Source organism: Apteryx mantelli, chromosome 3 (genome assembly GCF_036417845.1).
Source record: "Apteryx mantelli isolate bAptMan1 chromosome 3, bAptMan1.hap1, whole genome shotgun sequence".
In the NCBI taxonomy this organism is placed as follows: Eukaryota; Metazoa; Chordata; class Aves; order Apterygiformes; family Apterygidae; genus Apteryx; species Apteryx mantelli.
The window spans coordinates 100,326,525-100,341,951 of record NC_089980.1 but is presented as its reverse complement, the minus strand read 5'-3'; the positions used below and the strand labels follow the sequence as shown (position 1 = coordinate 100,341,951).

The following is a 15,427-nucleotide window of genomic DNA, read 5'->3' as shown; positions in this document are numbered from 1 at the left end:
GAATAGTTAATAGTTGCATTAAGGGCAGATTTTCACTCCAGCTCAGAATTAAAGCCACAAAGGCACAAGATTAAACTTTCAATCATCTTCTAGCTTGTGAAGGACAATCTATTGACAAATTTACCTTCTGAGAACATGGGGAAGAATGATCCAAGTCCCTTCTCAAATGCTTTAGTTTTCTTCAAACCTGAGGAAGACATGCTGGGGTCTTGTTCTCTACAAATTTCAATTTGGGGCAGGGAAGAGTCACTACTGTTTAGCAAAATCACTATAGCCATTGAAGTATGTGGTGTAGCAGAAAGTTCAGAGAATGGCAGAAACAGAATTCAGCTGAAGCTGTTCAACCTGTGGGATGCAGACTAGAATTCTACAAATACTCAACCTTCAAAATAAGCAAGACAGTCTGATGCCACATTCAGCACTAGCAGGGGCCTCATCCTATGCAGTATAAGGAGGGGGCTCTATCACTTGCTTCAGTGCCCTTGCGCTCAAAAACAGCTCTCTCCTCTCACCCCATTCTCCTTGGCTAAATGCAAGACAGTTGCTAATTCACTCATTCAAGCTTCTAACAGGTGGGTGTGTAACCTGCCTCAATTAAATCAACCAAGAAACAAAGATGAGTTATCAGTGGGGAATAAATAGCATAGCTTGCAACATTGTCTTGCTTAAGTACAGCTGCAGTCAGTCACAGAAACTTGATGTAAACACCCCCATTCAGTGCACAGTACCGAAAAATAAGGCTTATGTAGGAGGTAGGAAAATAAAGAGCGTGCGATGAAGATCATTTAGGAAGCTAGCCTGTATGCTTAATATAATGTTTCCATTATAAATTGCTATGGTTTTAACTTAAGAAGTCTAAAAATTAAGAAATCTTGTGAACAAGTATTTTACTGCACTGCAAAAGTCCATTTATATCCAAGGAACACACAGGATTTCATAAAGACTATTTCTTAGGTTTCTCATTTAAACAGCAAGTTAAAAAAAAAGAAAAAAAAAGTTCTTTATTACCAGCCAGTAGGTCTGCAGAAGCCGAGGAACCAGAAGCAGCCTGGGTTGCGGGCTGGGGTTCAGAAGCACTACTTCCAAAAGCATCTAAAGGGAATTCCAGAAGGCAGCAAGAAAAGGTGAAGAGTTCAACATTAAATACACCTATTCATCACTGTTATCTTAAACAAAAGATGGCAATAGGACAGCCATTTCATTCTTCAGAAGAAAAAAATGAAAGTACTTGGCAGAGCAGTACCATGGACATAAAGCTCAGGTGGAAAGAAGGAAAGGCAACACACCAGCACATCAAAGAAATTGTTTTTCTATAAGAAAGAGCAACGCAGAAGAGGATGATATCAATACCAATCAGTAAGGCTTGCAAGTCCTCTTAGTTGGGTCTCTTCTCAGAAAGTCCATACAAAGAGCAGGATTTTAGGCTAGAGGGTTAAAGCCCCTTGGAGATGAAAGCATTAACTAAAAGACTGGAGTAATTCCAGCCAGAACTTACAGACTCACATTAAGTCTTTCTAGAAGGATATTTCACTAATGTTTGAAAATTCACTACTTTAAGTAACATTCCTGTTCTACAACACTTCTAGAGTTGGCTGTGCCCATCCTAATTTTCAAATCCAATAGAGATCCTATAATTCAGATATCCAATTTCAGAAAAGTCACCCTGAAAACTTCAGCTGCTTAGAGCAACAAAACTAAGAGAAACCAATACGAACATGGAGAGTTGCAAAGGTGGAAGGGGAGGAACGGGGAAGCACGTAACATAATTTCATTAGACCTCTGAGGTAGAGTCACACATGCACTGACTGAAGATAGAATGGCAAATGTAATGACAACAGAATGGCAACACTGACAGCTTATTTGCAGTTCATTATTTGTTGTGCAATATGAAGAACTGGACAAGTTAGTCTTAGCTGCAATGCTGCACAGAAAAGCCATAAGAGGGGGAAACTGCAGCTTTAGCAAAGCGCAAAGGTAATTGAAATGAAGTGATTCAGCTCTGAAGTGGTGAGGAAAGAAAAATACCCACCACCAAACAGGTCAATCACACCCGAAGAATCCACCTTTGCTGGAGAGGCAGTGGGTAGAGGAGAGGGGGCTGCAAATGCATCCACTGCAGTAAGCATAGGATAAATAGTATTTAGTATCAGCAAGGCAACAATGATAGCTAAATATTTCAAAACCACATGGGTCCATCAGTTAGAATTACAGGGGCAGTAAATTCAGGTAACAGTCTTCAGAACTGCAAACAAAGTGTTACATTTCTCACACAGCAACTGAAAACCACAGTACTTTTCAAAAGCCATTCTTGTTTAATAATTTCCTTACGTTTAGAGAAGGATTTACTCTCTTAACATTCACATCACTTACTTAACTTCAGCATCAGCCATTTCATGGCTCATGTCTTCAGCAACTGCTGATCTTGTGACTAAAGTATCAACAAACCCACAACTTGGTGTTTCAGCTTAAAGATGTAAGTTGGTGGTAAGTCTTATTTTTACTCTTGAGAGAAAACCTGGAAGCCTGTAGGATGTCCTGTGAAAACAAGCACTCACCAGATAAGAGATCAGCAGTGAGAGAACTCTCAGGCACAGGAGAAGCTCCATGCGGTGGAGATGAAAAAGCATCTTCCAGAAATGAAAGAAAAATCAAGGAGAAATGAGTATCATTCAAGTCAGTTAACACCATAACAAAGCATCAAAGCAGCAGAGTATCTGAAGATTGCTCTCTTTACCTGTACCAAACAGATCTATGCTAGGTGTAGCATCTGGTTTAGGTGCTGCAGGTACATCGGGAACAGACTCAAATAAATCTAAGACAAAGAACATACATGTCTTTAACTCATTTTCAAAAGACAGGACTGAAAGCAGAACTTTCAACTTTTGCATATCACATTTGGAGTTAACAGGCTTTCTCACCTGAAAGCCTAGAACACAGCATGCATACTACAATGATTTATTTTGTATTCCTGACAGATCAATTCACCAGAATCAAAGAGTTAAAAACAAAATTACCACCAAAGATATCTAGAGCAGGAGGAGCGGAGGTGGTGGCAGGAGCAGAAGTGGTGGCAGTAGTAGTGGTGGCAGTAGCTGTAGTAGCAGTAGCAGCAGCAGCAACAGCAGCAGCTGGAGAAGGAGTAGTTGCAGGAGCCGGAGTGGCTGCACTAGTTGTAGGGGTAACTACAGGAACAGCAGACTCTGTTGGCTTCATAGCAAAGAGGTCCAGCTCAGGAGCAGCCTCTGCACTACCTTCGGATGGGGCAAAGGGGTCTTGTAAAAAGGAGAGGGGAAATATATGTGTATGCATATTCAGGACCAGTAAGGGAGGAAGTTAAGAAAAAGCAACTACAGGCAATGCACATATTGCAAATACACACACACACACACACACACACACACACACAAATGAGGTTGGTCTAACATCTAGCCTACTTATCCAGACACATTACTTATGTTTTTCCAAAATAAAGATCAGCTGAAAGGCTGAAGAGTCTAGATAATAAAGGGCAGGACTTTAAAAGACTGTTGGACAAGGCCAAAAAAAGATAGAGACATGATGAAAGAATATCCAGTTTAACAGTTTACTGCTTACAAAACTCAGTGCTGCCAGAACCATTCATTAGCACTATTGAATAAGCATAAAGTTACTGGGACTCAGAAACTGGCAGTTTTGTTAAACATGCTCTTCAGTCTAAGGTTTGTTTCAACCAATTGTGAACATTATTAAGAAAATTTCAGAAAAACACACTGCCATGTAGTTTAAACAAAAAACAGCAAAACAAGAGACCATCTAATGACATAAAACCCACCATTTCCTGAACATGCATCAAGAGCTGCTGCTACAGGGGTTGGGGTAGCTGGTGCTGCTGCCCCTTCAGTTGCTGCAGGGGCTTCCCCAGGAGAAGCTGCAAAGGCATCTTGGGTGCAGTTTAAGAACAGAAATTAAAAGGAAAAAGGATAAAGAGAAGAAAAATATAGTAAAAGAACCAAGTTAAATTGCACAGGTAGGTCCCTTTATACAACATGAATGTTGTTACTCTGACCGCAAGACAAGTCATGCAGCACATACGCTTTGTCTCCCCCAACCCCACACAAGCATGTTCAAATAGGATTTGAAGACAGAACTTCTGAGGCTGCCAGCAGAAATTTCAGTAAATGTAAAAAAAAAAAAAGCAAAAAAAAAAAAAAAAAAAAAGCATGATTCTCATTGTATAAGGGTTCAGAGCAGCATGCTCATGCACTACCCAAAATTAACTAATGAAGGACAAAGGTATGGCATTAAGTTGGTGTTAATAAAGATATTAAACTTTCATGCTCAAAGCCCGTAATACATGTATGATTAATTGGTAACTGTGAGTTTACCTGCACAGTGCTTTGCAAACTTAAGCACTGTTACGAATAACAATCCAGTCATATTGGCAGAGATCTATTCCTACCATTTCTAGCTTTAAGCCACACAATATCTGAGAAAAGGAACTTACTAGTTTCTTAAGAGTATTCCAGTAGGATCTTTCTGAAGCCAGAAAGCCTAATGCATAGGTTATATTTACTCAGCTTGCTTTTAAAAGATCAAGGACATTGACCTTAACTACTGGTCAGCCATATCTAGTTTGTCTCTATTTCTTTGAGAATCATCTTCAAGGCCAACCAGTCCAGCCAATTCAGAGAAGGTAACTGTAATTAATTCTTGAGTTTTGTTTGGCTGGTTTTTGTTTTCCTCTTCCTAAGTGATATGTTTGAATTGCAAGCTCTGAACTTTTACAGCATTATTCCTAGACTTAAACCACCATCTGTAGCTCTTAATTCCACGAAATAGTCCTAATGGACAGTACCGTTTGGACTACCCCTCATAAGCAAGCATTTTCTTCACAAAGAGATCGTGCAATCAAAATGTCATGGTTTAAGACATTCATAAAGCATTTTTCAATTGCTTCAAAGATAGCACGTTCAAAAATTTCTGTAGGAAGGAATGATGCAATTGCACTGTTAAACTACCATAGGAAAAAAGCTTAGCATGCTTTAATTTAAGTCTCAATTTTAAAATGAAAATGATCATTTTAAAACAAGTTTGTGCCAGTTATTCTAAAAAGCTCAAAAGGACATGCACCTAAACTTCAACAGAAGAGATGGAAGCCAATTATTCTTGTCCAATAGAATTAAAATGAGTTAAAAGCAAAAGAAAAGGCCTGCTAATAAGCCATTTCAAATATAATTCTATTTTTCATGTAATAGGGTTCAATAACAAAACTGGATGGCAGTTGTCTGAGCAAAATATCATAAATAGTCAAAAGTCACTGTATTGTATGCATACCAGGCACTGGCATACCACTTAGAAGAAATTCAGCAGAGAATTGGACAGAAGAGTTTTGAATTCAAATACTTCCAAATACACAAAGCATGCAGGAATGTGTGTTACTTTTTGCTCTACAGGCTAGCCTTCATATGGAAAGTCATCCTGTGTTCTTTCAAAACAACACATTTTATCCATATATGCCTATAGGCCAGCAATACAGAAGTTGGTAAACACTACTTAGAAGTGTTTCTCCGGATGCGGAGGTATACTCAAGATTTCCTATGAAGTGGAATTTCAGAACACATAGGCTAGTCCCAAGCCCTACATTCAACCACTGCACCTCAGAATAAGATCTGTTCCTGTCAACATGCAGTATACTGAAGCTCCAAGTGCCACAGCTATAGAAATTCAGGCAGGCACAAATTCCTTCCAGCCCTAAGATGGAAGGGAACGGGTAGCTTGGCACTGGCTAACTTGATACTGATTTTATTACACATTGCTACTCCTGAATAAGGTTTGAGCTAAGTATTACTGTTTTCTTAGCATCACACTTGGGTTAAATGGTAGGTGGTGTAAACAGCTAAGTTCATAATGGAATTTAAAAGAAAAACACCACTCTGAGGAGTTCAAGAAACTCTATGAGCCTAGAGACAGACCCACCTCAATAGCTCACCTTGTAAAGCACCAAGGGTTTTAGATAAGTCCTCCCTGAAACTTGCCACAGAGTTAATGCTTATTAAGATTTCCACAGCCTTTCAAAGGCTCTGCTGTACCTGCACAGACTTCAACTAAAATCTAGCATCACATGCAGAAATGAAAACAACTGTGTACTGCCTATTGCATTTGTCAAAAAAACTGGACTGCTTATTTTCCTCTTTGTTCTGCAAAACTGGCTCAATAATTCTACATCTGTATATCCAGCATTTCAAGAGATCTTTTCACTTTAAAGCAGTTACTGAATTTACTTAATTTATGCCACTTTCCTACATTTGTGCATCTTCTGCTTCAAAAGTGAATCTAACTTTTCACTCCAAGAATCAAGTAGTACATGTTCTTCAGTTCAGTTTCTAGTCAGACTGGGAGGCAACTTAGAGAAACACTGCCAAAACCTTTGCAAGTTCATACTACATGAAACATCTGTTAGGAGTGATAGGTATGTATTATGCATTGCATAACACTTGAGTTGTTAAACAAAAAAAAGTTCTTATTGAAATGATATGTAAAGAAGGGCACCTCTAAGTTCTGAAGTACTGAAACAGTGCTTCTGTATACCTTGTCTGCAGCAAAATAAATGTCACTGAAAAGTGATTTGTTTAGTTTCATAAATTCAGGCTTTTTATTTGAATTAGCACTAGTTTGCTTTTCACTACTGGTACAGCAACAGCATGTTCCAGCTTAAAACAGACATTCATTAGCCCTCAAGTGCCAAAATAGTCTTGATCACTTTGGCTTTAGTTTTGTTAAAGGGAAAACCATAGTTCTGCTGCCTACTTATGATGCATGTCATCTGAATGCCTAATAACTGACGTTTGCACAGTGTCTGTCATTACTTGTTACTTGCACTGCTTACAGTATAAGCACATTATTGATGTGATCTTGCCTTAAAAGTATTCAGTCACATCCAAAAACACCGTGTTCAAGTTCTACGATTGAGATATAGGTTATTTCCAGGTATTTCACCTTTCTTCTGCCTTTAGATTTCTCCCTCTCAGGACTGATTCCAGCTGCACTTTGAAATACATTCTTGTTTCTCTTAGAAACAAGATAAGGAATTCCTCAAGTTGGACCAGTTAACTGAAAGCTTGCTCATTAATCAGACTGATCAATCCTGAATTTCTCATCGCTTTCTAAGTCTATATCAGACAAGGATGTAATGCAGAACTGCTGTTCTTCCTAAAGACACTGCAAGTACAGTTATCAGAAGCATAAGACTCCTATCAGTTAAAGTGCCAGGGACATAGTGCAAGAGAATACAAGGGAGCACCCATTGCTGCAGTCTCCTCTTCTGCTTCTTCCATCTACTTGGCTGTTTTTTTCCTGCAGCTTTCAGAGCCTCCTTTCGCTACCCTGCCACTCCTTGCAGGCTCTTTTCATCCTTTCTCCTGAGATGACTCCTCTTGTTCCTTCCCACACTACACCTAACCACCAAAAAAACCATGTAAAGCAACTAAGAACTGACAAGCAGTAAAAAGTCAAAGCAACCCCGAAGACCCTTATTGAGATAAGGGTCAGCATGCCTACCACCACAGAAGCTAGATAGCAACAGTGCCTGCCCCAAAAGTACCATCTCTTGCACTGTACATACACTCTGAAGGAACAAGGAACATTGGCACAGGGCATTACTGATAGCAAAGTGTCACTCATCTGTATGGCATTCAGCAGACAGAGGAGGCTTCAGGAAAAAAAAAAAAACAAGACTAGAAGATGGAAGTTCAATACAGACTCCGGGATTTAAAAAGAGGCTAACCTGTGGGTGTCTAGAAGGCACTGTGTCACTACTATATCATACACACTGCTGAATGTGTTCAGAGATCTTTCTTCTACAGAACCAGAAACTTTCAATCTAGTAATTAGATGTTATTGTAAATAATAAAACCTTGCCTTTTCCTGTAGTGTTCCAAGAAGGATTCAGTACTCACCTAATATGCAACCCACTGGAGATTTACAGTATTCGAACAACTAAATATATTCTCTTTAAATTAAGACATCTAGTCACTGAAGATTGGATACCTTACTGCAGAAGTAAAGTGTCTTTCCACATTGGAGGATGAAGGCAACTCAGTTCCTAATAATGTTTTCATGTGTGCCACTAAATAGTCTAAAGTGCAGTTAAATCATTAGATGCTAAAAGCATCCAGCTCTTCGCTGCTTTATAAACACAGCAAGTATAGACGGTATCTAGTAGTAGCCAGTTTTCCAGTCACAGGATAGAGGAAGAACTAACAAAAACTGAACATCTTACCGTTGTAGGACTAGAAGAATAGGCAAGGGCAGGAGTTTTTCTAATCCACTTTAAAATTTACAGTAATTCCTAGCCATCAGACTGCAGTTTAATTTTTAAAAGGTCATATATCTACGCTAACTTAATAATGCAATTTAAAAGTGTTGTAATAAAAATTGGCTCACCTTCCAAAGTCTACACACTGGAAGTTTCACATGCCATGCAGTTGAGCAGGTGCTAATGAGTACAGGCCTGAGGCTCTCAGTAACATGCCTCAACTTCTGTTATACAGGTTTCTGACAATAACCCATATAAGACTTCCTAGTGGTGTACCCAGCTTCTCAAGATACCACTTTTTAACTAGCCAGAACTGCTGTCCAAGTGATAGACGATTTTAAATTGCTTTTCAACTGCCTGAATCCATGGCACTTGGTCTATTATTCATCTTTATATAAGGAGGGATTAAGTAGCAGTGTAGCAGTCCTACTCCCTTCTTACAGCTTCTCAGCAATTTCATTGGGCATATCTCAAAGGTCAGTCCTAAACACAGGTTCTAGCTGGGAACTTTCACGCTTTAGGAAACAGCTTTGTAGTCAAACCATGCATGTATTAGACCTCTCCTGTACTTCTGTCCTTAGAAGCAATAGATAACAAGCACACCCATACAGAGAACATACAGCAAAGTTCTGGAACTAAGTTTTGACAGCAAGCAAGTTATTACTAAATCTTGACATCCATTGTCACACTGGGAGTAAGCTTCAGAGACAACTAGTTAAACAGAGTAGTCAGATAATCCTAAAGCCGAAGTAAAATATGTTAGTTTGTAAATCAGAAAGTTTGCCTATCAAGCTGGGTTGGTACCAAGTTGAAAAGAAACAGAGGTATTTCTGACTTGCTGTTGAGAAGCCTTATACTCCAGTAGAGTGAGAAGAAAGCTGGCAGCAGACAGAAGACTTTATTCTTACCCAAGAGTTTAGCAACTAGCATTAGAGATGGAAAGAGCATATATAAGAAAAGTTATAAGACAGTGATGCCTATACATTAGCTGTATAGTTGGCATCCAGTACAAGTTCATTGTAACTTCAATTTGCTGTTGGGAATCCTGCAGAATGCAGAATTTCAGGTGGCTCAATATCAAATTTCAAGGAAAGATCCAAAGAAACACAACACAGCTGTGTGACAGAAGCATGACACATAAGAAAGAGGTAAGAAGCTACCATGTCCATCCTCTCCAGTGCGGTAACTAGGAAAGCACAATTGCTTTTCCCCAGAAATTCAGGCAGCATATAGTCACTACATAATGTGGAAAGAATACCTGCTTAACCCAGTGTGGACCTGAAAACTGATTTTCTTAGTTAGCTGTTTATCATAATGTACCTCAGTCTGAAGTGTATGCAGCTTTCCATTTCCTATAATTGGACGTATGCAGAGGTAAATGCTGTATATGCAGAGGAGCCTATTAGCTAATAACACAGCAAACAAAAAGCTAGTTGGTTAGTTTACGTTTCCTGCTCCATATAGTATCCAACACCCAGGTGTCTCTGCTTGAGCAAGTAAAACTAGAGGCCTTATTACAATAGAGGATCTCAATATTGCTTCATCAACCATATGAACTGGATTAGATTACTAGAGCAACCAAACTAACCTCCAAAGAGATCCACTTCAGCAGTGGCATCAGTAATAGCTGTAGTTGTAGCAGCAGCTGAAGTAGTTGCAGTATCAGTAGTTGCAGCAGTAGTTGCACTAGGCTCTGGGGCAAATGGATCTGAAATCTGTGGCTCAGAGGTAACACCGGAAAGTGCAGCCAGATTATCTATATGTAACCATATAACGAAGATCAAACAGGAAAAGTAAGGCGAAGAGGGAGAGAGACCACTAACACTCAACTCCAAGAATATTAATACTTAATAAGGAGTCTGAACTTTCAACAGTTTTAGAAATTAAAAGTATTACTCACCCTCTCCCAAGAGGTCTAGTGATTGTCCATTAAAACGATAGCAGTATAAAAGAAACAGAGCAATTAGTAGAACAGCCAGGCAGAAGGTGTTCATTAGTCATACGTTCATTCTCTAAGTGACACGTCTGGATTAAACAAAATTTTTGCATTTAATTTTCCAACAGTCAAACAGTTATTGTCACATAACAAAGCTCATGCTGTTTAATAACGCTATTCAAATCAGAACCAGTGCACAAGTCTTACGCATTTGATCTCTAATCAGCAAGTTATTCAAACATTGGCAGTATTTATCACTTCTGTTTCATACAGCTGGACTTCATTCCCGTTTTTAAACTACCATACAGACAACCAAGTATTAGCCTAACTATTGACAGGAAGGTCTCCTACTTTTCACTACCTAGGGTAAAGCCAAGAACCATTTCTTTGGAACGCTCAGTTCAACAGCGTAGTAGTTCTCATTCTTCCCTCTCCCTGAATTGGAATTTGTTTTAGCAATGGGGGAGTTCCACCAGAAGCAGATGGACTACTTTAAGAATTAAAAATAGCTAACAGCATTCCCTAAGTACATTGAAATTTTTAAATTTAAGTCTGTGGGTCTAACTATATGAAGATTCAAGACTTTCACAAGGTAAAAGTTTACATGAGAGGAGCAAGCCCCAATGAAACCCAGTTCTCACACACAAATACAGCAAACAGACAGAAGTAACTGAGATTAATACAAATCAGTGAGCAATTATTCAAGACTGTTTTATGCTATTAGCAGAATGTATGCAGATAAAGTGAATTTCAAGATAATTCTGTTTAGTTACAGGTATTTTCTAGACCAAAGTAAGGAGCAAGAAAGCAGTCAAAGCTATTAAAAGTCAGTAAAAGTAGTCAGAATTTAGCTTACTGTTTTGTCAGAACTGAGTTGTTGTGATCCACATACCACCCCTAGAACCCTTTCCAAAACTGGCACTAAAGCCACCGTACTCTAGCAGACAGGAGCTTTCAAATACAGTATTAAAGTACTTCAGGATACAACCCACAGCATCCCTACTGCCCCAAATATTTTCTGAAAGACAAGTAGTTTGCAGTTTTTGTATTTGAGATAACTGTATTGAAAAAAAATTTGAAAAAAAGAAACAGTTCCTCTTTGAGAGGTTTCCCTATATGTGTGATGGAATAAGCACAGTGTGCAAAAGGTACAACCTATGTTAACACTTGCTATGAAGGCTATGAGTGATTGACAACTTAAGCAGGTTGGCGCTATTCCAACTTCAGTTCATTATTCAACTGTTTTCAGAAGCCAACAAGCATCTTTAATGGCAGGCTTCTCTACAAGCTGTTGCCCTCTGAGACTAGTCAGATCAAGCTCAAAGAGGAAGTTTTGCCTGTCTCTCTAATGTATCTACTAAACTATTACATCAAAATAATTATTACTACCATCTCTGAGGAAGCTAACACTGTATTTTAGGCTCTGTAGTTTCATTAGACTGAAAGAGGTGCTCAGGTCCTTCCTTTAAGGCACATGGCCTTCTCTTGACTGAACAGTTGTTCTACTCTCATAGAAGACAGGATTCTGAAGCATTGAATACTTTAGGTTATAGATCATGATCAGGTTCTTTTAACCATTGTATATATGTGCTCCTTTTCACACCCGTAACTAATCCATCTCTATGAACTGCTTTGGAGATGACAGAAATATGCTAGGCTGCAGCACTACAAGCACCTTTTTCTAGACAGTCCTTGATGTACCACACAGTATTATTTCAGGCTCACAAAAACTTGCACCTTGTACCTTAGGTGTATTTCAAAGATCAGCAGTCCATTCAGAATGACAGAATATGTAGCTGTACTGTTCTTTTTGATATGCAGAATCTAGCACAAACGAAGCGTTATGGTTTTTTGCTGAAGAGCGCTGAAAGTGGTCTAAATTGCATCCCAACCTTTCATTACCCTCAATGACAGTGTTTATGTGTCCCAATAGGGAATATTCACCCTACAATAGAATGCAAATCAGTACAGTGCTATTTGGGGGGGGGGGGAGCACACATGTTACCAATAGGTATCATCTTCAGTTTCATTGCATTTCACCCCTTATGTATGCCTCCAGCAGTACAGCTATTTATATTAAATGCTTGAATATTTCTAGAACTATTAGCATAGCTAAGGTAGCACAAAACCCTTTATAGGCTGCAAAACACTGAACAAACTAAGCAGGTTGGCCTACTTCATGTTTTATACTGCAGTGAAAGTAGTCTGAGCACAACAGCTACATATTTACTGACCAGTAGCTCGATGTTGCTCCTAGATTCACTGTACATCTAACGGGGTCATGGGTTCCTCTGACCCACACTGAACAGCAAGCTCAGAGTCCAGACACTTTACTACAGGTCAGTATCTAGGAAGCAAAATGCTTTGAGCAAGCACAGCTTAACCTTCATGAATTTGTCTTTATTTTCCACACTTGTTAAAAAGGCACCAAAGAACATATGCAGGTATTTTAGTAATTGGTTCTCTAGGAGAGCTCTACTTGAGACTCACTGCATGAGCTCAGGTAAGTCAAAATACCATACCGAAATAGCTTAACAGTGTATTAAAAATGCAGCACTCTGGTATCTCATTACTGCACACCAGGTGGAAGTCTCACAGCTAGACTGAAAATACACAACTGTTGGCAAACTTCTACCTTTTATTAGCTTATCCTTAGATGCATTGTTGTTTCCAGTTATGTTATAGATCACAGTACAGTGAAATTACAGCTATTCAGCATGGCAGTCTACAGTTACTATTAATATGGGAAAGATTAGAATCAATGCTTTATTGTATAGTAATACTAAAGAAAGAATACTAGCAGCAATCCATGTTCTAAGGCATGCCACAAGGTAGTTCAGTATAAAAAAATCAAGTCAATTTACCTTCATGTTTAAGTGTCAGAACTTGGAGGATGCAGAATTTGACCTACTGCATTTTTTGCAATGCTACAGCCTAACTTGCCTGCCAAACGCTTATCAATTCACCTTACAGTATGCTGCAAGCAACTTTTTACCCTACCTTGATTTTCTACTTTTATCACAGAAGTATAGATTTTTCTCAAGTTATAGCTCATTTGCTAGACAACTTATGTATATACAGAATCTACATGGCCTGTTTATACAGCTTTTATCACAAAACATGCAGTACGCTATCCAGAATATACAGAATCCACACTGCCAGGGAGATTGAGAAAGCAGTATCATTCATTAGTGACAGCATGTTGGATTCCTCAGGTTTGCATGTGACATTCAAACTGCCAGTTGATGCTACAGCCTGAAGTATTTGAGATTTATAGTCTCATAGCTATTCTGAACTGAAGCAATCCTTCTAGCTTCCTACTACTACCATTTCTTTCCCACGAGTTCCCACATGAACTTGCTGTGTGCAAGAGCAGTTTTGCAGATGAGGAAAAAGCTCGAGTAGCAGGGAGCTGCTGTTACAGGTTCTCACAAAACTCCAGGGTGGAAGGGAACTTGATATCTTTAGTCCAAACTGCTGCCCGAAGCACAGCTAGTGCCAACACCAGAGCAGGTCAGCCATGGCTTTGTCTAGTCAAGTCTTGAAAAAATCTCCAGGGGTGGAGATTCCACTAGCTCACACGTGTGACCTGTTCCAGCGCTACGCTACCCTCCAAGCGAAATAATTCTTCCTAGTGTCCAATCAATCTCCAAAGCTGCAATGTGTGGCTGTTGCCCTCATTATACCAACCATCACTATCAAGAAAAGTTTGGCTCCGCTGTTTTTGTAAGTCCCCTTCAAGTAGTTGTAGGCCACTATTAGGAGTCCTCCTTAGCCTTTACTTTGCCAGACTGCATAAGCCGAACTCCCTCAACCTCTCCTCACAGGTAAGTGCTCTAAATCCCTGAAAACTTGGTAGCCCTCTGCCCCCTTCTGTTTCTCGAAAGTTCCTCTTGAGCAGGACGGCCCAGAACGGAATACAGTATTCCAGATGTAGCCTCACCTGCACTGATTAGAAGGGGAAAAACAGCTTGTCTTGATACCCTGGCTATGTTCTTGCTAATCTAGCCCAGCACACGGCTTGCCTTACTTGTGATGAGTTCGCTGTTGATTCATTCCACTTGGCATTCACAGTGCCCTCCAGGTCACCTTCAGCAAGGTGCATTGAGGTAGTCACTCATCAGCTACAAGTCTGTACCGCTAAATGCATCATGTCATTCTGTTCCAGGTGTAAAACTCTGGGCTTCAACTTCAACAGGTTTCTGTTGGTCCAGTCCTTGAGTTTAATCAGGTCTCTCTTGGTTGAAACTAACATTTGCTTGTCAGCCACTCCTAACTCAGCATCATCTACAGGATTTGTTAAGAGTGCATTCCTTCTTACCCACTAGTATGAAAGTGAAGATCTCGAACAATGCACTCTAATGTTACCAGAGGTCCTCTGCACATCAGCAGCTGCCAACTGGATGTCAAGCCTTTCATGACCACTCTGAGACCAGGTGTCCAGCCAGTTTTCAATCCATCTAACAGTCCAGTCATCCAGGTCGCATATTCCAAATGAAAGTGCTGTAAGATGTGTCCAAAGTCCTTTGGACCTTTAAAGTCCAGGTATATTATTTCATTGCTGTCCCCTCACCTATCTTTCGAGTCATTCACTGTAGAAGGCAATAAGACTGGTCAAGCAGGATTTGCCTTGGAAAATCATGTTGCTTATTTCTGACTACCTTTTTGTCCTCCGTGTGTTTGGAAACAGATTCCAAGATTATGTGCTCCACAATCTTTCCAGAGACCAGGGTAAGACTCCGGAGTCTATAGTTCCCTGGGTATTTCTTGCCTTTAAAAGATGAGTTAGACATTAGCTTTCCTCAGTCTTCAGAGACTTCTCCCAGTTGTCATTTCTCACAGACGACAGAGAGCAGCCTTGGAATGACATCATTCAGTTCTTTCAACACCTCTTTGTGAATCCCATACAGGCCACAGATCTGAATACTTCCAGTCTCTCCAAGCAGTCCTTAACCTGTTGCTCCCCCACTGTTACTGCTCCTCCATTTCCCAAACCATATCAATATACACAGAGGTCTGGAAAAGGGCTTGGCCAAGGCAACATGTCAGAGAGTACTACAGTCTTTTCCACAGGCTGTTACTAGGTTGTCTCCCCCACTAACTGGAAGATGCACATTCTTCCCTAAGCTTCTTTTTGCTACTAGAATATGTTTAAAGTCTTTGTCAGTCCTAGTGACCCTTATTAATCTTGGCTTCAG

The 15,427-nt window shown here is 39.7% G+C and overlaps 1 protein-coding gene across 1 annotated transcript in view; it reads right to left on the bottom strand.

Annotated features, from left to right (window-relative positions):
* Positions 1-15,427, bottom strand: part of SNAP91 (synaptosome associated protein 91) — a 74,013-nt gene that overhangs the window by 18,062 nt on the left and 40,524 nt on the right. The window contains exons 13-20 of the mRNA XM_067294818.1: positions 10,194-10,208; positions 9,882-10,049; positions 3,812-3,919; positions 3,015-3,272; positions 2,735-2,812; positions 2,556-2,627; positions 2,030-2,113; positions 1,009-1,092 (exon numbers count right to left, since the gene is read on the bottom strand). Of these exons, the coding sequence (XP_067150919.1) occupies positions 1,009-1,092; positions 2,030-2,113; positions 2,556-2,627; positions 2,735-2,812; positions 3,015-3,272; positions 3,812-3,919; positions 9,882-10,049; positions 10,194-10,208 (867 nt within the window). The remainder of the gene's footprint in view (positions 1-1,008; positions 1,093-2,029; positions 2,114-2,555; positions 2,628-2,734; positions 2,813-3,014; positions 3,273-3,811; positions 3,920-9,881; positions 10,050-10,193; positions 10,209-15,427) is intronic.